The 18,311-nt window shown below is 38.0% G+C and overlaps 1 protein-coding gene and 1 long non-coding RNA gene across 3 annotated transcripts; one reads left to right on the forward strand and one right to left on the reverse strand.

Moving 5' to 3' along the window:
* The first annotated feature begins 530 nt into the window (after positions 1-530).
* On the forward strand, positions 531-18,271 carry capn7 (calpain 7). Of its 2 annotated transcripts, XM_080896482.1 has the most exons (22): positions 531-899; positions 1,157-1,265; positions 2,370-2,527; positions 2,666-2,733; positions 2,898-3,131; positions 3,468-3,554; positions 3,991-4,117; positions 4,535-4,620; positions 4,753-4,846; positions 5,279-5,425; positions 5,813-5,919; positions 6,033-6,153; positions 6,923-7,067; positions 8,272-8,371; positions 8,548-8,683; positions 8,794-8,869; positions 9,217-9,362; positions 12,270-12,332; positions 12,532-12,662; positions 13,724-13,816; positions 14,712-14,881; positions 15,960-18,271. In XM_080896482.1, the coding sequence occupies exons 1-21, from the start codon at positions 798-800 to the stop codon at positions 14,854-14,856; spliced, it is 2,475 nt and encodes an 824-aa protein (XP_080752608.1). In that variant the 5' UTR covers positions 531-797; the 3' UTR covers positions 14,857-14,881; positions 15,960-18,271. The 2 variants fall into 2 exon arrangements, with proteins under 2 accessions (XP_080752608.1, XP_080752607.1); XM_080896481.1 differs by having other exon boundaries at positions 14,712-18,271.
* LOC308405751 lies at positions 8,878-12,257 on the reverse strand. Its single transcript, XR_013973389.1, has 3 exons — positions 10,791-12,257; positions 9,191-9,356; positions 8,878-9,016 (listed from the first exon to the last, which is right to left on the reverse strand). It is a non-coding gene; the product is annotated as an uncharacterized lncRNA (long non-coding RNA).
* Positions 18,272-18,311: the final 40 nt, after the last annotated feature.

Consider the following 18,311-nt stretch of genomic DNA (forward strand, 5'->3'; position numbering starts at 1 on the left):
CATAAAAATTTTGAGATGTTTGAGTGTAGTGACTTAAACCAAGAAATAGAGGGTTTATTAGGTATCAGCAAGAAAAAAATATTTTTAAGACGGGTAAAGTTTCCCAACAGATGATCATCATCTACCATTTTTAGTAAACAAATGTGATTCTGGAAAAACAATCCTCATAAAAACGATTGCTCTTCCCCCTTTTCTCTTGATTGGCAGCTCCATAATCAAAATCCTGTGTCCAATGTATCCACTATCCCTCTCATAACCATGTAAGCCTGGTCAGACATAACTTAACTCATTCTGACCCTTTGTATACTTCTGCATCATCCTCTTTCCCATATTTTCATGGTATGGCTCATAAAGAAAAAAGAAAGACTAGACTTATACTACAATATTTTACCAATTGCCAATAAATAACGTTAGCTGTATTAAAAAAATGTTATTTTTCCCTGCTCGTGAACGCACCGTCGTACCCCCGGTATCTGCGCTCTTCAACAGCGCTAGCGTTTCTACTGCGACTGCGCGAATTGTCTCCCGGAAACAGTATGGTTGTTTTGGTGTCTGCTAATGTTGTAGTCATTTGATAAAAGGCAGAGGAAAACTTTTACCGTGGCAGTTTTGGCTGTGGGATCAACACCACGTATCAGCATTATCTTCTCTATGTTTTTTCCGAGTTGACAGAATGAACAGTGCCAACAGAGAAAAGCAGATATTTTGTTTATAGACATTTTATAGGTAGCTAACGGTTAGCTAGCCTGTTCTGGCTAACTGAGAGATTGTCACTCTGTCAACAAGTTTTGTTCGACATGGACTCCGCGGCGCTGGAACTTGATGCTGTCACTTTTGCCAAAACAGCTGTAACATATGACCAGAATGGCAAATATAACGAGGCTGTATTTTATTATAAGGTAAGTGCCAATAAGTTTTACCTGTAAACGTATGCCATTTTTCAGGGTTAGCATTTTGCTAATCTTAGAAGTTCAAACTCACTTTCATTTCTGTAATAGCAGCAGGATTAGATTTAAGAAGTCTACTACTTTACGAATTAACAGTTTACAGATATATTTGGTCAAAGTTGGGTTGCTAGTGTCCCTGGATGCCAGTACTTAGTGACCGGATGTAATACTTTTCTAACCGCTGCCTCTTTTATGTTTGTTTTCCATAGGAGGCAGCTCAGGCCCTCATTTATGCTGGCATGGCAGGGTCCAAACTGGACGGGATCCAGGAGAAAGTGAATGAATACTTGGATCGGGTTCAAGCCCTCCACAATGCAGGTAAGCTCACCTCACAATAGGCGCAAAGGGTTTTGCTTCTGATGGCTTTTCAGATGACTTACAAATGAAGGCTTAATGTGAAATATAAATCACATAAAAGCTACTCTAGTAATATTGCATGAAAATATAGACCTGGGACTGAATATACTCCCATTTTAATTAATGTATGGATAGCTGGAAACTATTATAATAAACACACTCCACATGTTGTTCATTAAACTTGTTGTCTAAAAGACACTCATTATCCTGTTTTACTGAGTTGTTGATTTATCTTGAGCAACACCTTTAAAGAGGTGAAGTGTTTAATGGGTAAGAAAATGTTTCTCTTTTTTACTGAAAAGGACAGTTTCTCAGTTTCTGTCTGACCAGTTTTTTCCATGACTCTCCTCATGCTCTTGATTTGTGTGTTCACATGGGTGTGGCCACAGAATGTACAAGAGTCCTGTTACCACTAGATGATGTGTAATGCTGGGTATTGCTGTTTAGTGATTTCGATGATATGAAATGTAGAAATTGATTGCTCTTTTTTTCTATCATCTTTCTATCGTTTATCCAGAAAGCTACCAAAAAAATCACAACTAAGTAACTTAGCACCTGTCTGAGCCAGCATTAACAAAGAATAATAATTACTTTATGACATTTTTAAAGGTGGAGTTTATGTGTATGCTGTTGTATTAAGCTGCACCAGTAAACTTACTAAACTGATAGTTTAAGCACTATTTCAGCACTGTTCAAGAGATTAAAGGTGGCTCAAGAAAAGTTGTTGGAAGGTTAAATTCTGTTTTACTTACTGAATACAATGAGAGACAAATATGGGCAGACAGTACTTAAGATGAGTCTTTGGGTCAGATAGGAGAGACTAGGGAGCATTAATCTCCTTATCTAGTGTCTGGTCTTAATCTGTTTTGTAATGAAGATATTCATATTTCCAACTTTCATCTTGAGTTTTCATTTACTCAAGTATAATGTGCTAAAAACAGGTTTGGATAACTTGGTGTCCATTAAAAATCCTCTATGACAACAACATTAATACTCCATGGGAAAATGAATTAGGTCAAATTACCTGTTGTCTTAACCATTCCTTCCTTTGACCTTTGACATTAGTTCAAGCACAGAAAAGTGACCCACTGAAGTCCCGGCACCAGGTGGACCTGGAACGTGCCCACTTCCTGGTTACCCAAGCCTTTGAGGAAGATGAAAAGGGAAATGATGATGAAGCTATTGAACTGTACACTCAGGCTGTGGAGCTGTGCATTAAAACGGTTAGTCTCTCACTAGGCCCCTTTCTGTTTTTCATTATGTCACTCACTGACTGACACTTAGACTTCCCTCATATTATCCCTACTCATGCTCACATTAATTCCTCTTCCTGATTTCTTTTGTTTGTTTTTTTTCACCAGTCCAATGAAACATCTGAGCAAGTGCTGCAGAACAAACTGAAACAGCTGGCACGTCAAGCTTTAGACAGGTACATATAAAATGGTCCTGGTTTTGTGTTGTAAACTAGAATGTTCATCATTCCTTTTAATGCTCTAGAGCTTTTTGTCTTAATGTTGTTGTTGTTGTTGTTTTCACTTTTTGCATGTTAAAAAAATGAACAACAAAAAAACTTCTTCCACTATATTTTGCCAGAGCCGAAGGTCTTAAAGAATCCCAGTCCAAATCGGCTTCAGCTCAGGACAGGACAGGGGCTCCTGGAACCAAGCCCAGCACTGGTGCCAGTTCAGGAGGACCTGTCCGCCAGTTCCTCCCTCTTGGGCCAGACTTCAGCCTCAATGACCGACAGCAATCCCAACCTGTCCGGGCTGTGCAGTCCAGTGAGCCCCAAGGTCAGCGCTACACATCTGAGGAGATCGAGGTACTCAGGTGAGAAGGCTCACTGAATATGTCATAAAGGCCAATGTTTCTGGGTATCCCTTTAGTATACACTTCTAGTTGCTGAAAAATTTTAGAAAGTATAACATTTACATTTTTTTTTTTATGTAGTTTTGTGCTAAATCACTACACCAGGTGGCAAATGACATTACTGCCTCAGCCTTTGATAAGATTATTTTGAAATCTTTGGATGCAAAAGATGCCTGGAAAACTTATATAGGGCCTTTTAATGCCCTAATGGTTTTATCCTTTTTAAATATGTAAATACTACTGCAAAATTATGTGCCAAAGCTTTTATATTTCATTAAACTTGTGCTTTATTTTCAGGAGTACATCTACAATCAATGGCATAGCCTACGTGCCCTTCATGAGCGTGGACCTTAAAGAGCGATTTGCCTTTCCTGTACCTTTCTCGTGAGTTTGCTTTATTGTTTGCAGTCAGTTTTTATAATAGTAACATTATTTCAAAGCTAATACAAGCCTCACTTAGACATTCAGGAGAGAAAAGTTATGTGCGGATGTATGTATTTTGGAGACAGTCTTAAGACTTGTAGAAACTGCAGTATCTGTTTCTTGACACATTGAAGGGAAGGATACCTGAAACACTCAACACTAAAACACTTTTGCTTTGAGATGTGGTTGTAAGACGTTTTTCCAGGTTAAATTCGTATAACAAATGCAGGCTTATCAGTAGAAAACATTACATATATAAAGCTTTGGTCCAATGCATGTGGGAATTACTGACAGAAACTTACTGTAGTTGAAAATTGGTGACATAGAAAAATAAAATGTGTGACTGAATTGGCTAAACACAGTTTTTGTTTTTATTTTATTTTTTTCTTCTCACCAGGGACAAATCAGGGAAACTGGCTTTGTCACCCAAACAGAAAGCCATCTTCTCCCGCTGGGTTCGGCCAGATGAGATCTGCAATAACCCCACCATGATCATGTCTGTGTCCAGCTTCAGCATCAAACAGGTTAGACTGGTTTCGTTTTATTTCCACAATCCTCAATTGATCTCTACATGTATTTTCTAAAATGCTTATATTTGAATATTAAATAAAAATCTTGTTCAAACTTTGACCTTTACCACAATTATTTTTCTAATGTTAGTTATTGAAGAATCATGCATTTAAAATTTGTTTCTTTACCATGGGTATGGTAAAGAAATGTTGTTTTTTTTGTTCACTGCTTAAATTCATCCAGTAGATGGCACAGTAACACCACAGATAAGCGTTTTTATGAGAGACTATTTAAAAAACCTTTTGATATGCAACTGAACATTCAGTGTAAAAAGTCCAAACTCAGACTTAAAGTAATGGTGATTTTATGCAATGTATGTAATTATATATTAACCCGTTCACATTGATTTCCTCATTTCATCTTCTGTCCAGACGGTGGTATCTGACTGTTCGTTTGTGGCCTCTCTAGCCATCAGTGCAGCCTACGAGAGACGCTACAACAAAAAACTCATCACCAGGTGCTGTGTAGCTTCTGTTCTTTACTGATATTGTTTTCATGGCACATCAGCATGCAGTGCATTTTAATTTAAACTGTCTTTCATACTAAAAAGCAAAATAGCCATTGAACCTTGCATGTGTGTGTATTGCAGCATAATCTACCCTCAGAACAGACGAGGAGAGCCAGAATACAACCCCTGTGGAAAGTACATGGTCAAACTCCATATCAACGGAGTTCCCAGGAAGGTAAACAACGAATTACAACAGTCAGTTACCTGTTGGTTATTTGCATTGCAAATATTTTGTCTTTACAATGTGAGTTGAAATGAGCATAAAAAAAGTACTTTGTGAAATGTTTACGCTCATGTCACCTGTTCATGATGCAAAACAAAATATCTTGTTTTGTATTTTTTGTTTTGGGTTTTGTGTTGTTGTGGGGTTTTTTTTGTAGATTTAATAATGCATTCTGATATTAATTTAAATATAACAATAGTTATTTTTTTAAGTATACAAATTCATCCTCTTTTTTTTCTTTTTTACTTCAAAAAATGGAAAGTGGGGAAAAAGTCTTACTTCTATCTGATAACTGCTGTGCATGAGAAAAAGTTATAGTTATGTTCTTTGTTATATTACTCCTGCTTTCCTTAAACTGAGAAACTGACTCTTTGCCTGTTCCAGGTTATTATAGATGACTTCCTCCCAGTGGATCGCAATGGAGAGTTATTGTGCTCCTACTCCAGCAACAGGAACGAGCTCTGGGTGTCCCTGATTGAGAAGGCCTACATGAAGGTGATGGGCGGCTACGACTTCCCTGGTTCCAACTCGGTGAGTAAACCGGGACATTTGTTAATTAGTGATTTCTCCTGGTGTAACCTGGTAACATCTAAAAACAGCTCCCCAATAAAAAGTAATTAAGTAAAATATTTTGTGCAGGGATTTGCTGGAACTGAGGAGAAAGGGATGTACAGTTGCAATAAGTTTAAATATATTTAAAAATAAATATGCATTTTTTTTTTTAGCTTGATAAATGTGTCTTTGTAATTAGTTCACTTCCAGGTTTAGTAACTCCAAAAAGCTTCTTTTTTTCTAAATTTTGCAGCCATGCTGTTGAACAACTTTCTGCATATATTCTGAATTCGAAAAAAGTCTGATGTCAAAGTCAAGAAATTAGTTTTCTTAAGAACTGTTTTCATAATAGCCTAATTTTTACAGAACATTGATCTGCATGCTCTCACTGGCTGGATCCCTGAACGCATCGCTATGCACTCTGACAATCAGTCATTCAACAGGGACGACACCTTCCGCATGCTCTTCCAGAGGTAGGTGCACAGACTTGCACAGGCATAATTATTTTATAGGCCATAATAAATTCCTCAACTAAACATCTGTGCTTATTCTCACTCTGTATCTGCTTCTCTCTCTCCTGTTTAAGGTTTCACAGGGGTGACGTTCTCATCACCACAGCAACGGGTGTAATGACAGAGGAGGAAGGGGAAAGATGGGGTTTAGTGCCAACACACGCCTACGCTGTTCTTGACATCAGGGAATACAAGGTTAGCGTCGGTTGTTTACATTATACTGTCAGTTTATACACATCAAGCCATTAGTGGCCCCTCATACACAATGGGTAGTGGACTTTCTAATTTCCAGCAGGGGGAACTGATTTTGTTGCAAAAAAAAAAAAGTCAGATTGATGTTTGTGAGAAAATGTTTCTACTTTTCACCTGGTTTGTTTCTTTAAGCACTTATCAAGTTAAATTTGTATACAAAGATGATCAGAAAGGAACGATGGGATTGTCTTACTATTGCGGTTGCACATTCAGTGTTTCCTTCAATTTTTCATCTGCCTTATATTGACTCTGACTATATTGAGTATGGGGGGAAATCAGACTTATGACATTTATATTATACTGACCCTGCTGCAGCGCTGTAACACTGGTGAACTCAATATTTCAATATGAATTGAATTCAGCCCTGCTAACCGGCTGTGCAGGTATCTCTGAAGCTTCTAAAAGGTCTCTGTGCATGGTCTTGCTAGTGATTGTCAATTATGACTTCCTTAACAAGCTGCTCATGTCAGTAGGTTCAAAAAATGATGAAAACAAAGTTTTTAAAAAAAGAAAAAAAAACATTTTTAAACTTCCCAAAATACAAAAAATTCCTCATGACGCTAAACTGAAGAATGAGCATTTCATTCTTATAATCTTGCTTAGTAAATGTTTAGTAAACCCGCTAGTTTGTAGTATATTTAGATAATTCTGTCATTTTTTTTTTTCTGCTCGTGTGATTAACCTCATACCTGCGGGTTTGTTTCTCTTGTAGAAAATGCGATTCCTGCAGCTAAAGAATCCGTGGAGTCATCTGCGGTGGAAGGGACGCTACAGTGAGCGCGATGAGAAGAACTGGACACCTGAGCTCCTGAAATACCTCAACTTTGACCCCAAGACAGCTCAGAAGTTTGATAACGGTATCTGAGTTTATTGAGTTTTACATTCAGTACTTTGACATTGGTCGCACACATTGGTCTTTATATTCTGTCTTTAAGTAGGGTATGGAGCATATTCAGTCGCAGTTTAGCTGTTACAGTCGGTTTGTTTTTCTGTTCCTGGTAACTAATGTACTATTTTTATTTTTTGTTTACGTTTTTTTGAAGTTACACATTATATGTACACTTACTGTGTGTGCATTTAAGAACCTTGTGAAAATGTTAGTCACATTCTTAAATAATCAAAGGGTATTTTAAATGTTATAGAAATATGTGGCACCTTGCGTCATGCATAAAATTACTCACACAGTGTTAGATTAAATAGAGGGTATGCCTCACTCTGGTTGCCTCTGTCAGGTCGTTTTAGTGTTTACACTTTCCCATCACAGAAAGAGACAGAGGTGCGGAAATCTTCAACATTTGCCATAATATCTCAGAAGACAGTTTACCGGTGTTGCAGTTTAATAAAATATGAATTTGATAAAAAGAAGAAAATAAATGGACGCATAGATTAGCAAACTGATTCCTTCTCACTGTCACCAGATCCACCATCTTTCTGTATGTAGTTTGCATGTTCTTCCCGGTGTCCATGTACACTGGTTTTCTGCCACAGTCCAAAGACATTCAGTTAGTCAGGTTAGGTTAATTAGTGATTCCAAATTGGCCATAGGTACAAAGGTTTGGTGTGAATGGTTATCTGTCTCTCTGTGTCCACCCTGTGACTCACTGGCAACATGACCAGGGTGTACCTAAAAGCAGCTGGGATCGGCTTCCACCAACCCTAAACTGGATAAACAGAAGAAAGTGGATGGAAAGATAACTGCTGTTGTGAATGGGTGCCATATAAATAAAAAAATTAATTCAAAATGAAATAGTATCCACAAAAGAGCTTAAAAAGGTAGAATAAAAATATTATGCTTTACAAATAATAAACATTGGAGAGTGTTTAAAAATTAAAATCACTTGCTAAGAAAGCAAAAGTTACAAAAGTTACTCACCATGATGTGCAGCGCTGACTTTATTCATAAGCTTATGACATAGTCGATATGTTGCTAATGAAATCCAGTATATACCTGAAGTCACTGTGAGGGTATAAATCCAAACAATTTTTATCTCTCTTGGCAAACTTAAAATGATTAAAAAATGATAAATTAGTGTTAACGATCAACTTGTGTTTGCGTTCCAGGTGTGTTCTGGATCGCATGGGAGGACCTTTGTCAATACTATGATGTTATCTACCTGAGCTGGAATCCTGCACTCTTTAAAAACTCCTCCTGTATTCACAGGTGACTGTTAATTTATATTACTCATGTTTTATGGATGCAGAGTTTGTCAGTCTTATTTTAAGGACTATTCAAGGGAACAAAAAACATTACATAATATCTTACTCTTAAATATTCTGGTACATTTTGTGACATTCTACACTGACATGTCTATGTTCTGGTTTCTTTTCCATCTGCAGTACCTGGGATGGAAAGCAGGGTCCAGTGAAGGATGTGTACAGTCTTGCCAACAATCCCCAGTACAGGCTGGAGGTTCAGTGTCCAGCTGGTGGTGCTGCTGTGTGGGTGCTTCTCACCAGACACATCACTGATAAGGTAAAGGCACAGATCTGATATGTTTTTATTTCATCCAGATTTCATTTCCAGTAATGTGGTGGCCTGATACTGTAATGCTACACTTTTGTGCTATGACCGTGTCTGTCCAGGATGATTTTGCACAAAACAGAGAGTTCATCACGCTGGTCGTTTACAAGACGGATGGCAAGAAGGTTTACTATCCAGGTGAGGTTTGATAGATGCCTTAGAGGACATTTTCTTTCTTTCTCTGCACCACCGAGCAAGGACAGTTCCACTATAGATGAATGGTAGCAGGAGATTGATGGCAGCCTTTATTTCTGCCCTACAGTCACATACAGCAAGGTCAGATGCCTGGAAGAAAGAGATTAGTCTATTGCAGAGCCCTTTTTACAACGACACAAAGAAAAACTTCACTAACATTTACTACCCTATAAAATTGATACTGGAGGTTAAGAAGAAATTCAGTTAGAAGTTGAGTTTGAAGAAAGTTTTACGTTATCTGTAAGCTACAGTGTGGTTATTTACTTTGAATACCTCCTCTTCTTCCCCAGCGGATCCCCCTCCTTTCATAGATGGCATCCGTATCAACAGTCCACACTATCTGACCAAGATGAAGCTGACCAGTGCAGGAACACACACCTTTACCCTGGTGGTTTCCCAGTACGAGAAACAGAACACCATCAACTACACACTGCGGGTGAGAGATGTTAACTCTGTTTATGCTCATACACAGAAGTACAATCTGAAAAGTAATTTAAAAAGTCTAGTCTTAATTCTTTTTTTACTACTGAAATCATTTCTAACTCGAACTAGAATTTGATGTGGCAGCTGGTAACAACAGTTTCAAAGCTACCTATTGGGCATTTGTTAGAAGAACTCAAGTACACAGGAGCCAAGTTGATCTATAGGTTTCAGTTGGGTTTCCTACAAACTCATAAGGATCAAAACCTGGTTATGCTAGAATAAGCACGATGTCTGTTTTTGTTTCTGTCAGACTTACTGTACATACTTATACATGCAGTTAGGAACAGTGACTGCTCTTCTCTGATCTCCTCTCCCTATAAATTAAAATTCACCTCTCACATTATTCTGCTACACCCACTTCAGCTTGTCTGAAAAGCAGGTCCTTGAGTGTAGATTCTCAGGGACTTTTTAAGTGCACGCATGTGCTGCGTGACCCAAATATATTTTTTAGTTATTTATAATTCATGGACTCCTCTTGCAAACCGCAGTGAGGACTTGGGAAAACAGTTTATACTGAAATCCCTCATTAAAAAAACAACGTGTGCACGTGTCAGCTGGAAGCTTTGTGTTTTATGTGTGTGTGAATTCTGTAACAGCAACACGACTGCTGTAAACACTGCAGGCTTTCTCTCAGTTTCTCTCTCTCCCTCTGTCTCCAGCAAGCCAGCCGTGAAGAAAAAATCCCCTCCTATCAGCTCACATCAGTGTTTCTCTATGAATATCATCTTTGGAATAACTGATTGAACTCTCTCGTGTTCACTGTGTTTTCACCAGAGATCAAAGCCGGAAGCAGAAAATCTGATTTCTTTTCTAATGTTTCTTTTGCCAGAATGGCAGTGATATAAAAGATCTATTTTATGAGCACATGGTTAAGAATTCACAGTTTTCTACAGTGTTTTGAGCTACAATATGCACAGTTTGACAAAGTTATAGATGATGGAGTATTATTAGGTAGGGTATGAATTAGGGCTGCTCAATTAATCGAATTTTAATCACGATTACGATCTGGGCTTTCAACGATCATTAAAAATGACTGAGCCGATTATTAGCCCCTCCCTCATTTATCCGCGACACCTTAAAGGCCGGTCCGTGAAAATATTGTCGGGCATAAACCGGTCCGTGGCGCAAAAAAGGTTGGAGACCGCTGATTAAGAGGGCCCGAGGGAAGCTCGGAAAGCTAAGCAGAAGTTATTTGGAGAGGAGAGTGACTGCCGTTGGTTGAAAAGAGAGGTAAAAGAAACTTCAGTGGTGTTGCACACTATTTAAAGCCGGTCAGAGCAGCACGCTTTGTGTAACTATTTTTAAATCCCTGTAGAACCTGAACCGTGTAAGCTAGCGCAATAATTTGTTTTGCATATGAAACCGGAGGAGTTGTACTTACATATTATGCCATCAGCTTGTCCTCGGTCACGGTTTCCTTCCACATAAAGCTTTGCAAAAATTGCATAAAAAGCGCTTGCAGGAACAAAAACACAATATTCCAGAAACACGCTTTGCCGATCCGATCAGCTGTTCGTAACACTTCCCACAGTGAAACAGACGTTAACAGACGTTAGCAGTGTTGCCAACTCCTCAGTAAGGAAAATCGCTATTGGTTGTCCTAAAAGTCGCTAGAAGTCGCTAAATGACGTCATCACCTAATTTGCATAATTGGTCATGCTAATCTAATTGTAACCTATGTTGTTGGAGAGAGAAATAACATCGTGGAAGAGACATAAAGTGAGTAAAAAACGTCCTAAATGGATTTAGAGTTTATTTAGAACTACAAATTAAATTTCTTTTAGCAATTATTGTTTTTTTAATGTCACAATTCCAACCCTGCTCCTTTACCTGGGCTTGGACCGGCAAAAGTGACCCGAAATAGGCACTCTGGTGGAGTTACTTTGTGTGTGTGTGTTTATAAGTAGTTTTAAACCTTGTGATCCACAAAACAGCAAAAGAGTAAAAGAAGAACTGACTGCGTTACAGCACCCGCTGCTTGTTGAGAGTAAAAGCAATACGGGCTTTCACGTCTTTTTTTTAGCGGGTCTGAAAACTGCTAAATATAGCAACAAAGTTGGCAACACTGGACGTCAGCGCGAACTATCGCATGTCCCCATTTCCTGCCCAAAACCGGAAGTGACGCCATTTTCGCGGAAAATGTAGTTTTTTACTTGTAGGTCTTAAATGCCTATACTGGTGTTTTTATAAGTCATGTTTGACTTTTCTGAATTGTTTCTGTGATGCTTAGAACTCAAATTGCACTGCTGGACATAGTTTATTTTGATGCACATGCTGTTTTCTTTGCAAATTTGCATCATAGGATTGTTTTTTCGTTTTTCCTGCAGTATATAAAAATTGGTGTATCTCCAAAATAAAACTATGAAGACACTCAAAATAAATTTCCTGTGGTGGGAAACTATTTTTTGCAACTTTTTTGTATTTAAAGTTTTGAGGGATAAACCTCTTAAATTTCTCCAAGTAGAAATATATGTAAAAAAAAACAAAAATGATTTTCAATTTTTTTGTAGTTTATTGCACTTTTTTGCAATTAATGTAGTTACTATGCACTTAATGCATACATATTATTAAAATATGGGCTATAACAGTTGTATAGCAACTTGAAATGCTCCCACAAATGGCACTACAACATGTAAAAAAATAATATAAGCTCTGGCGGACTTGGTTCTATAGTAGGTCATAAGGGTTAAATAAATATCGTCAAATAATCGAGATCTCAATTTCAGTGAAAATAATCGTGATTATCATTTTTGCCATAATCGAGCAGCCCTAGTATGAATTGAAATTTGAATATTTTACTGAGCAGTTTGCCCACTAACAATGTGAACCCTAAAATAATGGAGGTTGTTTCTTTATGCAGGTCTACACTGGATGCAAATTCACCTTCTCCAAGATCCCAAATCCCTTCACTAACACAAAAAGGGTATGCTATCTATAAATCAACAACCACATTCTGTGCATTATGTATTTTATCATGCAATTTAGGACTGGTACATTTTTGGGCAATTTGGTTAGCTAAATTAGACAACATTATATTAACTGTATTCTGTGAATATATTTACCTTGTCCAAACAGTTGGATATTGTGGATATTATGTTTACTGACTTGATTTCTGTCTTCAGATTAATGGTCAGTGGAAGGGGCTCAGTGCCGGTGGCTGTGGAAACTACAAAGACTCGTACAAAAACAACCCAATCTATCAGATTAACCTGGAACGGTCCGGACCGCTGCTCATCGAGCTCCGAGGATCCAGGTGAACCCCCTATACCCTAGTTGGTATACTGAGGCGTAATATACCAAATGTGGTATAGAGTAAATTGGGTTTCCATATGACAATAATATCCTAATAGGAGCACAGTTTTCAATTTTCATTGAAATCATTCATGTAGTTTTAGGTCCAATAGATTTAAAAGCTTGTTTTACTTTTACTTCATCTGTGCTCGTAGTTGTATAATCTGCATATAGCAGAAAAAGATGACATAAAACAAACACTGAAACCATCAGCATCATCAACCTCTTAGTCTGGGTATCTATGTGCTACTTAGAAAATGCCAGCAAAAAGATTCTGGGAAAATTAGATTTTATAACACAAAATTGGGTTAAATTAGTCCTCCGGGGTCGTGGTCACGGCACTAATTTTTGGCGCATTTCAGATCTCTAACCAACTGATGGAATTTAAGTCAGCATAGCCAAAACTACTTGAAAGTCTTTGTCACTCTGTGCTACATTATCATATAAAGACTTCAGAAGTGAAATGAAATTTGAATTTGTTAAATGTTCGCCTGAAACAAGATTTGCAGTCCAACAGATAAACCAGGTTATGCTTTTCTAGTTGTTCACACTGTAGGGAGGGTTAACAGTGACGCAGATGGCACAAAAACTAAGGCGTTTGTTCACCATGCCAATGACAGATGTTTTTGTAGTGGTTTTGTTTTTCTGGCATTAAATCTCCTCGTTAATGGCAATAATTTTAGGGCGTTGTCACTTATATTTTACTTCATTTCAAGCATATTTGTTTGACTAGCTTTAAGTGACTTATTAGCACAACGGCTAAATGACTTTTCTCATGTAGCATTAGCACATAAAAATCCTCTGGCTCAATCTCTTACCTTCTTTCTACCTTACATACTGAGACACACAGGCTTGTTGCACTAAAGTCCATCTCTGCACTGCAGGAAACCAAATAAAGTTAAAACAAAAAGCTCTTATTTTTCCTCAACAATGGATAACCCTATGACTTTAGCTTGAGCATCTTTGATCTGTGTAGAAGTCAGTTGCTATTCTCTGCATTTTATTTCTGTTCTGTGTCTGCAGGCAGTACAGCGTTGGGTTTGAGATGGTGACAGTGTCGACAGTGGGTGATCCAGGCTCAGCTGCCTTCCACAAGAAGACCAGTGGCGATTACAGGTACAGTAATGAGCAGGCATCATTGTGAAAGGTACACAAGCTGCAGAGCAACAAGTCCACCCTGACCATAAGCTGAGTTTGATGTCTGGTCATTTATCAACACTGCAGAAGATTTGTTTGAGTTCACTTAGAGCATCAGGAGCATTGTTACATCTGAGCAGTACATTGATCTGATGCGATATCTTTGTGACTTTCTGAGGGCAAAATTAATTTTAATTTGATTGAAAGTATTTATTTATTACTGCTGTAAGGGATCACAAAAATGTTTCTTTCTACAATTTGCATATTTCGAAATTATTGATCAATTAATTTTGTTCCTCAAAAACGTGTCTCCATCTGCGATTGTAGATCTTTACCATCATTAAATTTTTAACAGGTCAATACTAAAACGGTCAGCAGGAATATGTATTAAGCTGTGGATTTTATTGTTTACAAGCATGTGGGCATAGCTGAGTGAGTTCAGTGTTTGACATGCAGTAATTTTAGATTTTACCACCAGGGGGCAGCATTTTATCAGTCGGTGTGTTACGATGTTTTCAGATTTTTGCTGCTGTTTAAGATGTTTAAGATGTTTAAGTCTTTTTAGCAAACCCAGTTTCCTTAAGAGAATTTGAAAGTGTTCCTGATTACTTGCCAGGTTTAAAAAAAATAAAATTAAAATAACATCAACAAATTATTCTGTTTATAGATTTGGTTAGGTTTGGAAGATTAAAAACTCTTTTTTTTGATAAAAGCATTTACAGGAAGTACCGTTAAGTCAAAGTCGTTCGAATGAAGAAGAGTTAGTCTGCTTATCTTTTAAAATGAAAATGTGATGTTTCGTTTCCCACACCTCTGAAATGACATCAACCTTTGCCATAAATGAACGTCACAGCCTCTTCCTTGCTTCTTGCAGATGTGGTTTCTGCTACATGGAGGTGGATCATGTCCCAGCAGGCATCTATAACGTCACCCCCACCACTTTCCTGCCTAAACAGGAAGGACCCTTCTTTTTGGACTTCAGCAGTACTTCAACCCTGAAGGTCTCCCAGCTCCAATGAAGATGGAGCTGGGATTGGGAGGAAGGTACTTGGTGGCATTGTGGAATATATTTCTGAAACTGCATTTTGGAAGTGCCAAGGCCTCCACAAAGCCCAGAATGTGACTGCTGCTAGCATTTTCTCTTCTTTCACTGAGACTTTTGCTGATGTGGACTTGAATTTCAAAACTGACTCAAGGATACCACAAAGCTGTTCTGGAGATATAATCAAAGAGGCACTTTGATATGGACTAAAACGCATAACCATCAAGGCATCTTGGGACAAAAACAAAAAAACATCTCTGCCAAATTAGAAAACAGCCCATTACAAGCCTCACAAAGTAATGGTGTTAAGAGCAGTAACTCCTTTTGCCCTAATAAGGCACACAGTTCCTCAAATAGAATAATTAGTATCAACATTTTTGTTCTTATTGTAGGCAAATCTGAGTGATTTCATGGAACAATAATGATTATACAGACACATCTGGCATTCATCGGGATGTGGAGCAGTAACGGGGTTGAAGCTGCAGAATTAGTGACATCGCTACTTAAACACAGCAGATTTTTCTACTTCTTCACAGGATCTGTTTTGCTGTGGTGAACACCTCAGCTCTAAAGAGCTACAGCCTTGTGGTTTCAAATCACAGGTTTAATTTTAAGACAAGGATGATGTATTTAAGATATGACCCTACTTTTGGATTGTAGCTGAGTGCATTCAGTCTAAAATGTGACCAGCAGCAAGCCAACCAGTGTTGAACTATACACATAAGTAAATGAAATGATGAAGCTGAAATTCAAAATGAATTAAAAGACCAGGGGAAAGAAAACACACAACTCTCATATAAATGAGAAAAGTAGTCCAAGGGTTTCATGTTTGAGGTGCTCATTACTTCAAAGCTTCAAAGACACTGACAACCACAATTAAAAAAACACAACATGCTGTTTCTGGGAAGTAATTAAATCACTTTCCGAGTATATCGAAATCATATCTGTTGTGACATTCACTTCTTCTAGCAATTAAATAAGCTGCCAAAAAAGCTGTTTTAAAAAAACAGTTAACATGTCAGGTGGAAGGGGCAGTTAGTTTCTTTGAACCACCAACAAAATATTATTTTTAATTCTCAGGAGCAGTGCAGCAGAGCAGCATCACAGGGAGTCCAGTATGGCAGCAGTCGAATGATGTCTCTACATGTTGTCTGTGGATGTGATGGCTGAGTGAGAAACAGCCTGATTTCACTGACAGGATTCACGCTGAGTTTGTTATACCTGAGCGTGCGTATGTGGGTGCGTGTAGATGTCTGATTGTTACAAACTTAAATGTCTTGCCAAGTACCCATAATATGTTTACCTTTTGTTTTGTTGATGCACTGCACTTTAAACTCTTTTTCATCATGTTTACTCTTTGGTTCATCGGTGCGAACAGCAGCTCAACCTAAGTCACCGTGTTTCCTCAGTTTATCGTGTAGGAAGTTTCTTTTGGGTGATGTCAGCTATCAGCACTCTGTCATGTACAGATGCTGCTGCTATATTCATTGCTGCTCATCTCTGCCAAGCTTTACAGTTGCATCACAAATCCCTGGGCAACAATATGTGTTGCAATCATAGAGGTACGTGATTGTATTAGATTTGGATTTGGGCTAGAGACCCTGAAATACCAATGCTGAAATTAACATGAGGAATATGTTGCATCATGTGGAAGCAGCCGGCCAATATTACGCTCATTAAATGTACTGTATGCTTAGAGACATTTGAATGGAAAACCATTGAGTCAACTCACCGAAGGACTTTTGATCTCACAAAAGAAAGGTTCAGTGCTTTTCTCATTGCATTGCAACTTGCAGACTCAAAATCTACAGGCCATTTATTTCTGGAGTTTTCAGCATCAAAGTTTATGCTTCACCTTGGGAACATTGTTTGAAAAATGATATGGTCAGCTTACTATATGGTTTTTGTTTGTTTGTTTTTTTTTAGCCTTTAATTGCATCAGAGTTTAACTAAAAGTGAAGGAGTTCAGTCAGTTGTCACAGAGCTGATTGTAGTTGTTTGCGGACCTAAGAACCATCTCTGTGATATTCAAGCACTTACTGTAAAGAAAAGCTCAAGTAATGAAAACTTTGTTCAGTCCATCCATCCATTTTTTTATTTTTCTGTTTTGTTTTTATGCTGGAGCCTATCCCAGCTGCTACAGGGTAAAATTCAGGGTACACCACGGACAGGTCGGCAGGTTGTTGCAGGGCCAGTGCAACTAGATAGACAACCATTCATACTCAATTCACACCTGCAGCCAATTTACATTCAGTTAACCTAAACCTATTTTGCAAACTCAGAAGTTAAGTAACAGAGAGCAAACACTTGGGAAATAAATATTAAACTTAATTTAAATTTTAACTTTAATATGATTCACTTTACAAATGTGTGTTGTGGGCCATTATATTTGTCATTTTCGCCCTTGTGAATGGATATGAGGACACTGATGTCAGATCCACTGGCACAAGCCATGCTAGTGTCATTTTGCATGGTCATGCACCATCCAGTTTCTGTAACCTCACAAGTGTTTCTGTTCCCTCAAAAATGCCACAAAGCAAATATAAATGTCACCATCAGTGCACGAAGCAACCATTGCTGGGTGTATAATGGGCCCTGTAGTGCCATGGCTGCATGCTGAAGAAGTCTGTGTTCAATGGGAACAATGCACAGCTGTAAACCCCTGTGTGAGCCACCCTCAGTCTGCGCACAGCTGTTTCTTGTGTGATTAATGATTTCACCAATTTAATTTGAATTGTTCATAAAATGAAGGGGAGAAATCCAAAACATGCAGTTTACAGTGGTGTAAAACACTGAAAAAGAGTTAATCATCACTTAAATAAACATATGTAGAAGCATTTTTGCACAAATGATTAAGTGATTTTCAAAATAGTTGCTGATGGATTTTCTGTTGCTTAACACGCCACGCGATGCTGTGCACTTCTTGTTCACAACATTACAGAAGCCTCTTCGCAATAAATCAGATAAAACTGCTTATCTTATTTTTGGCTTGGCTTTTTGATCAATTTATTTTTGAATATTTTAATTTCTCATGTGAATCGTGTACATCTTGTCTGTGTACCATTATTCTTTTGCAATGGAAAAAGCACGTGTGCAGTGGAGGCGGACTGTAAATGAATTAGTAATGTTGGTGTGTAAAAAGATTGACGTAAACTGTTCAGCTTTAAATATCCATTGCGAGGGACTTCTTTTCACCTGTGATGATAATTTATTGTTGTAATGAATATCCATCTCTCACAATACTGACGTGTCTTTTTATTACTGACTAGCCGACTCATTTAAAGACGAAACAAGACAATCTTGCAGCAACCTGTTGTGTGAATGATGATATTTGCAGAACTTGCACTAAGCGTCGAGTAGACTGGCATGTTCAGAATTTGAATACAGAGAATTGTACCTGTTTCTGTCTGTGCTCTTTTTCAATTATTTGTG

The sequence above is a fragment of the Rhamphochromis sp. 'chilingali' genome (assembly GCF_963969265.1).
Source record: "Rhamphochromis sp. 'chilingali' genome assembly, chromosome: 11".
Lineage (NCBI taxonomy): Eukaryota > Metazoa > Chordata > Actinopteri > Cichliformes > Cichlidae > Rhamphochromis > Rhamphochromis sp. 'chilingali'.

What these genes read in the sequence shown, in the direction of transcription:
- capn7 (XM_080896481.1), top strand. Translation starts at nt 798, where the DNA reads ATGGACTCCGCGGCGCTGGAACTTGATGCTGTCACTTTTGCCAAAACA. An exon ending in AGCTCAGAAGTTTGATAACG is followed by an intron (nt 7,068 to 8,271) that starts GTATCTGAGTTT and finishes TTTGCGTTCCAG; the next exon opens with GTGTGTTCTGGATCGCATGG. An exon ending in CCTTCACTAACACAAAAAGG is followed by an intron (nt 12,333 to 12,531) that starts GTATGCTATCTA and finishes TTCTGTCTTCAG; the next exon opens with ATTAATGGTCAGTGGAAGGG.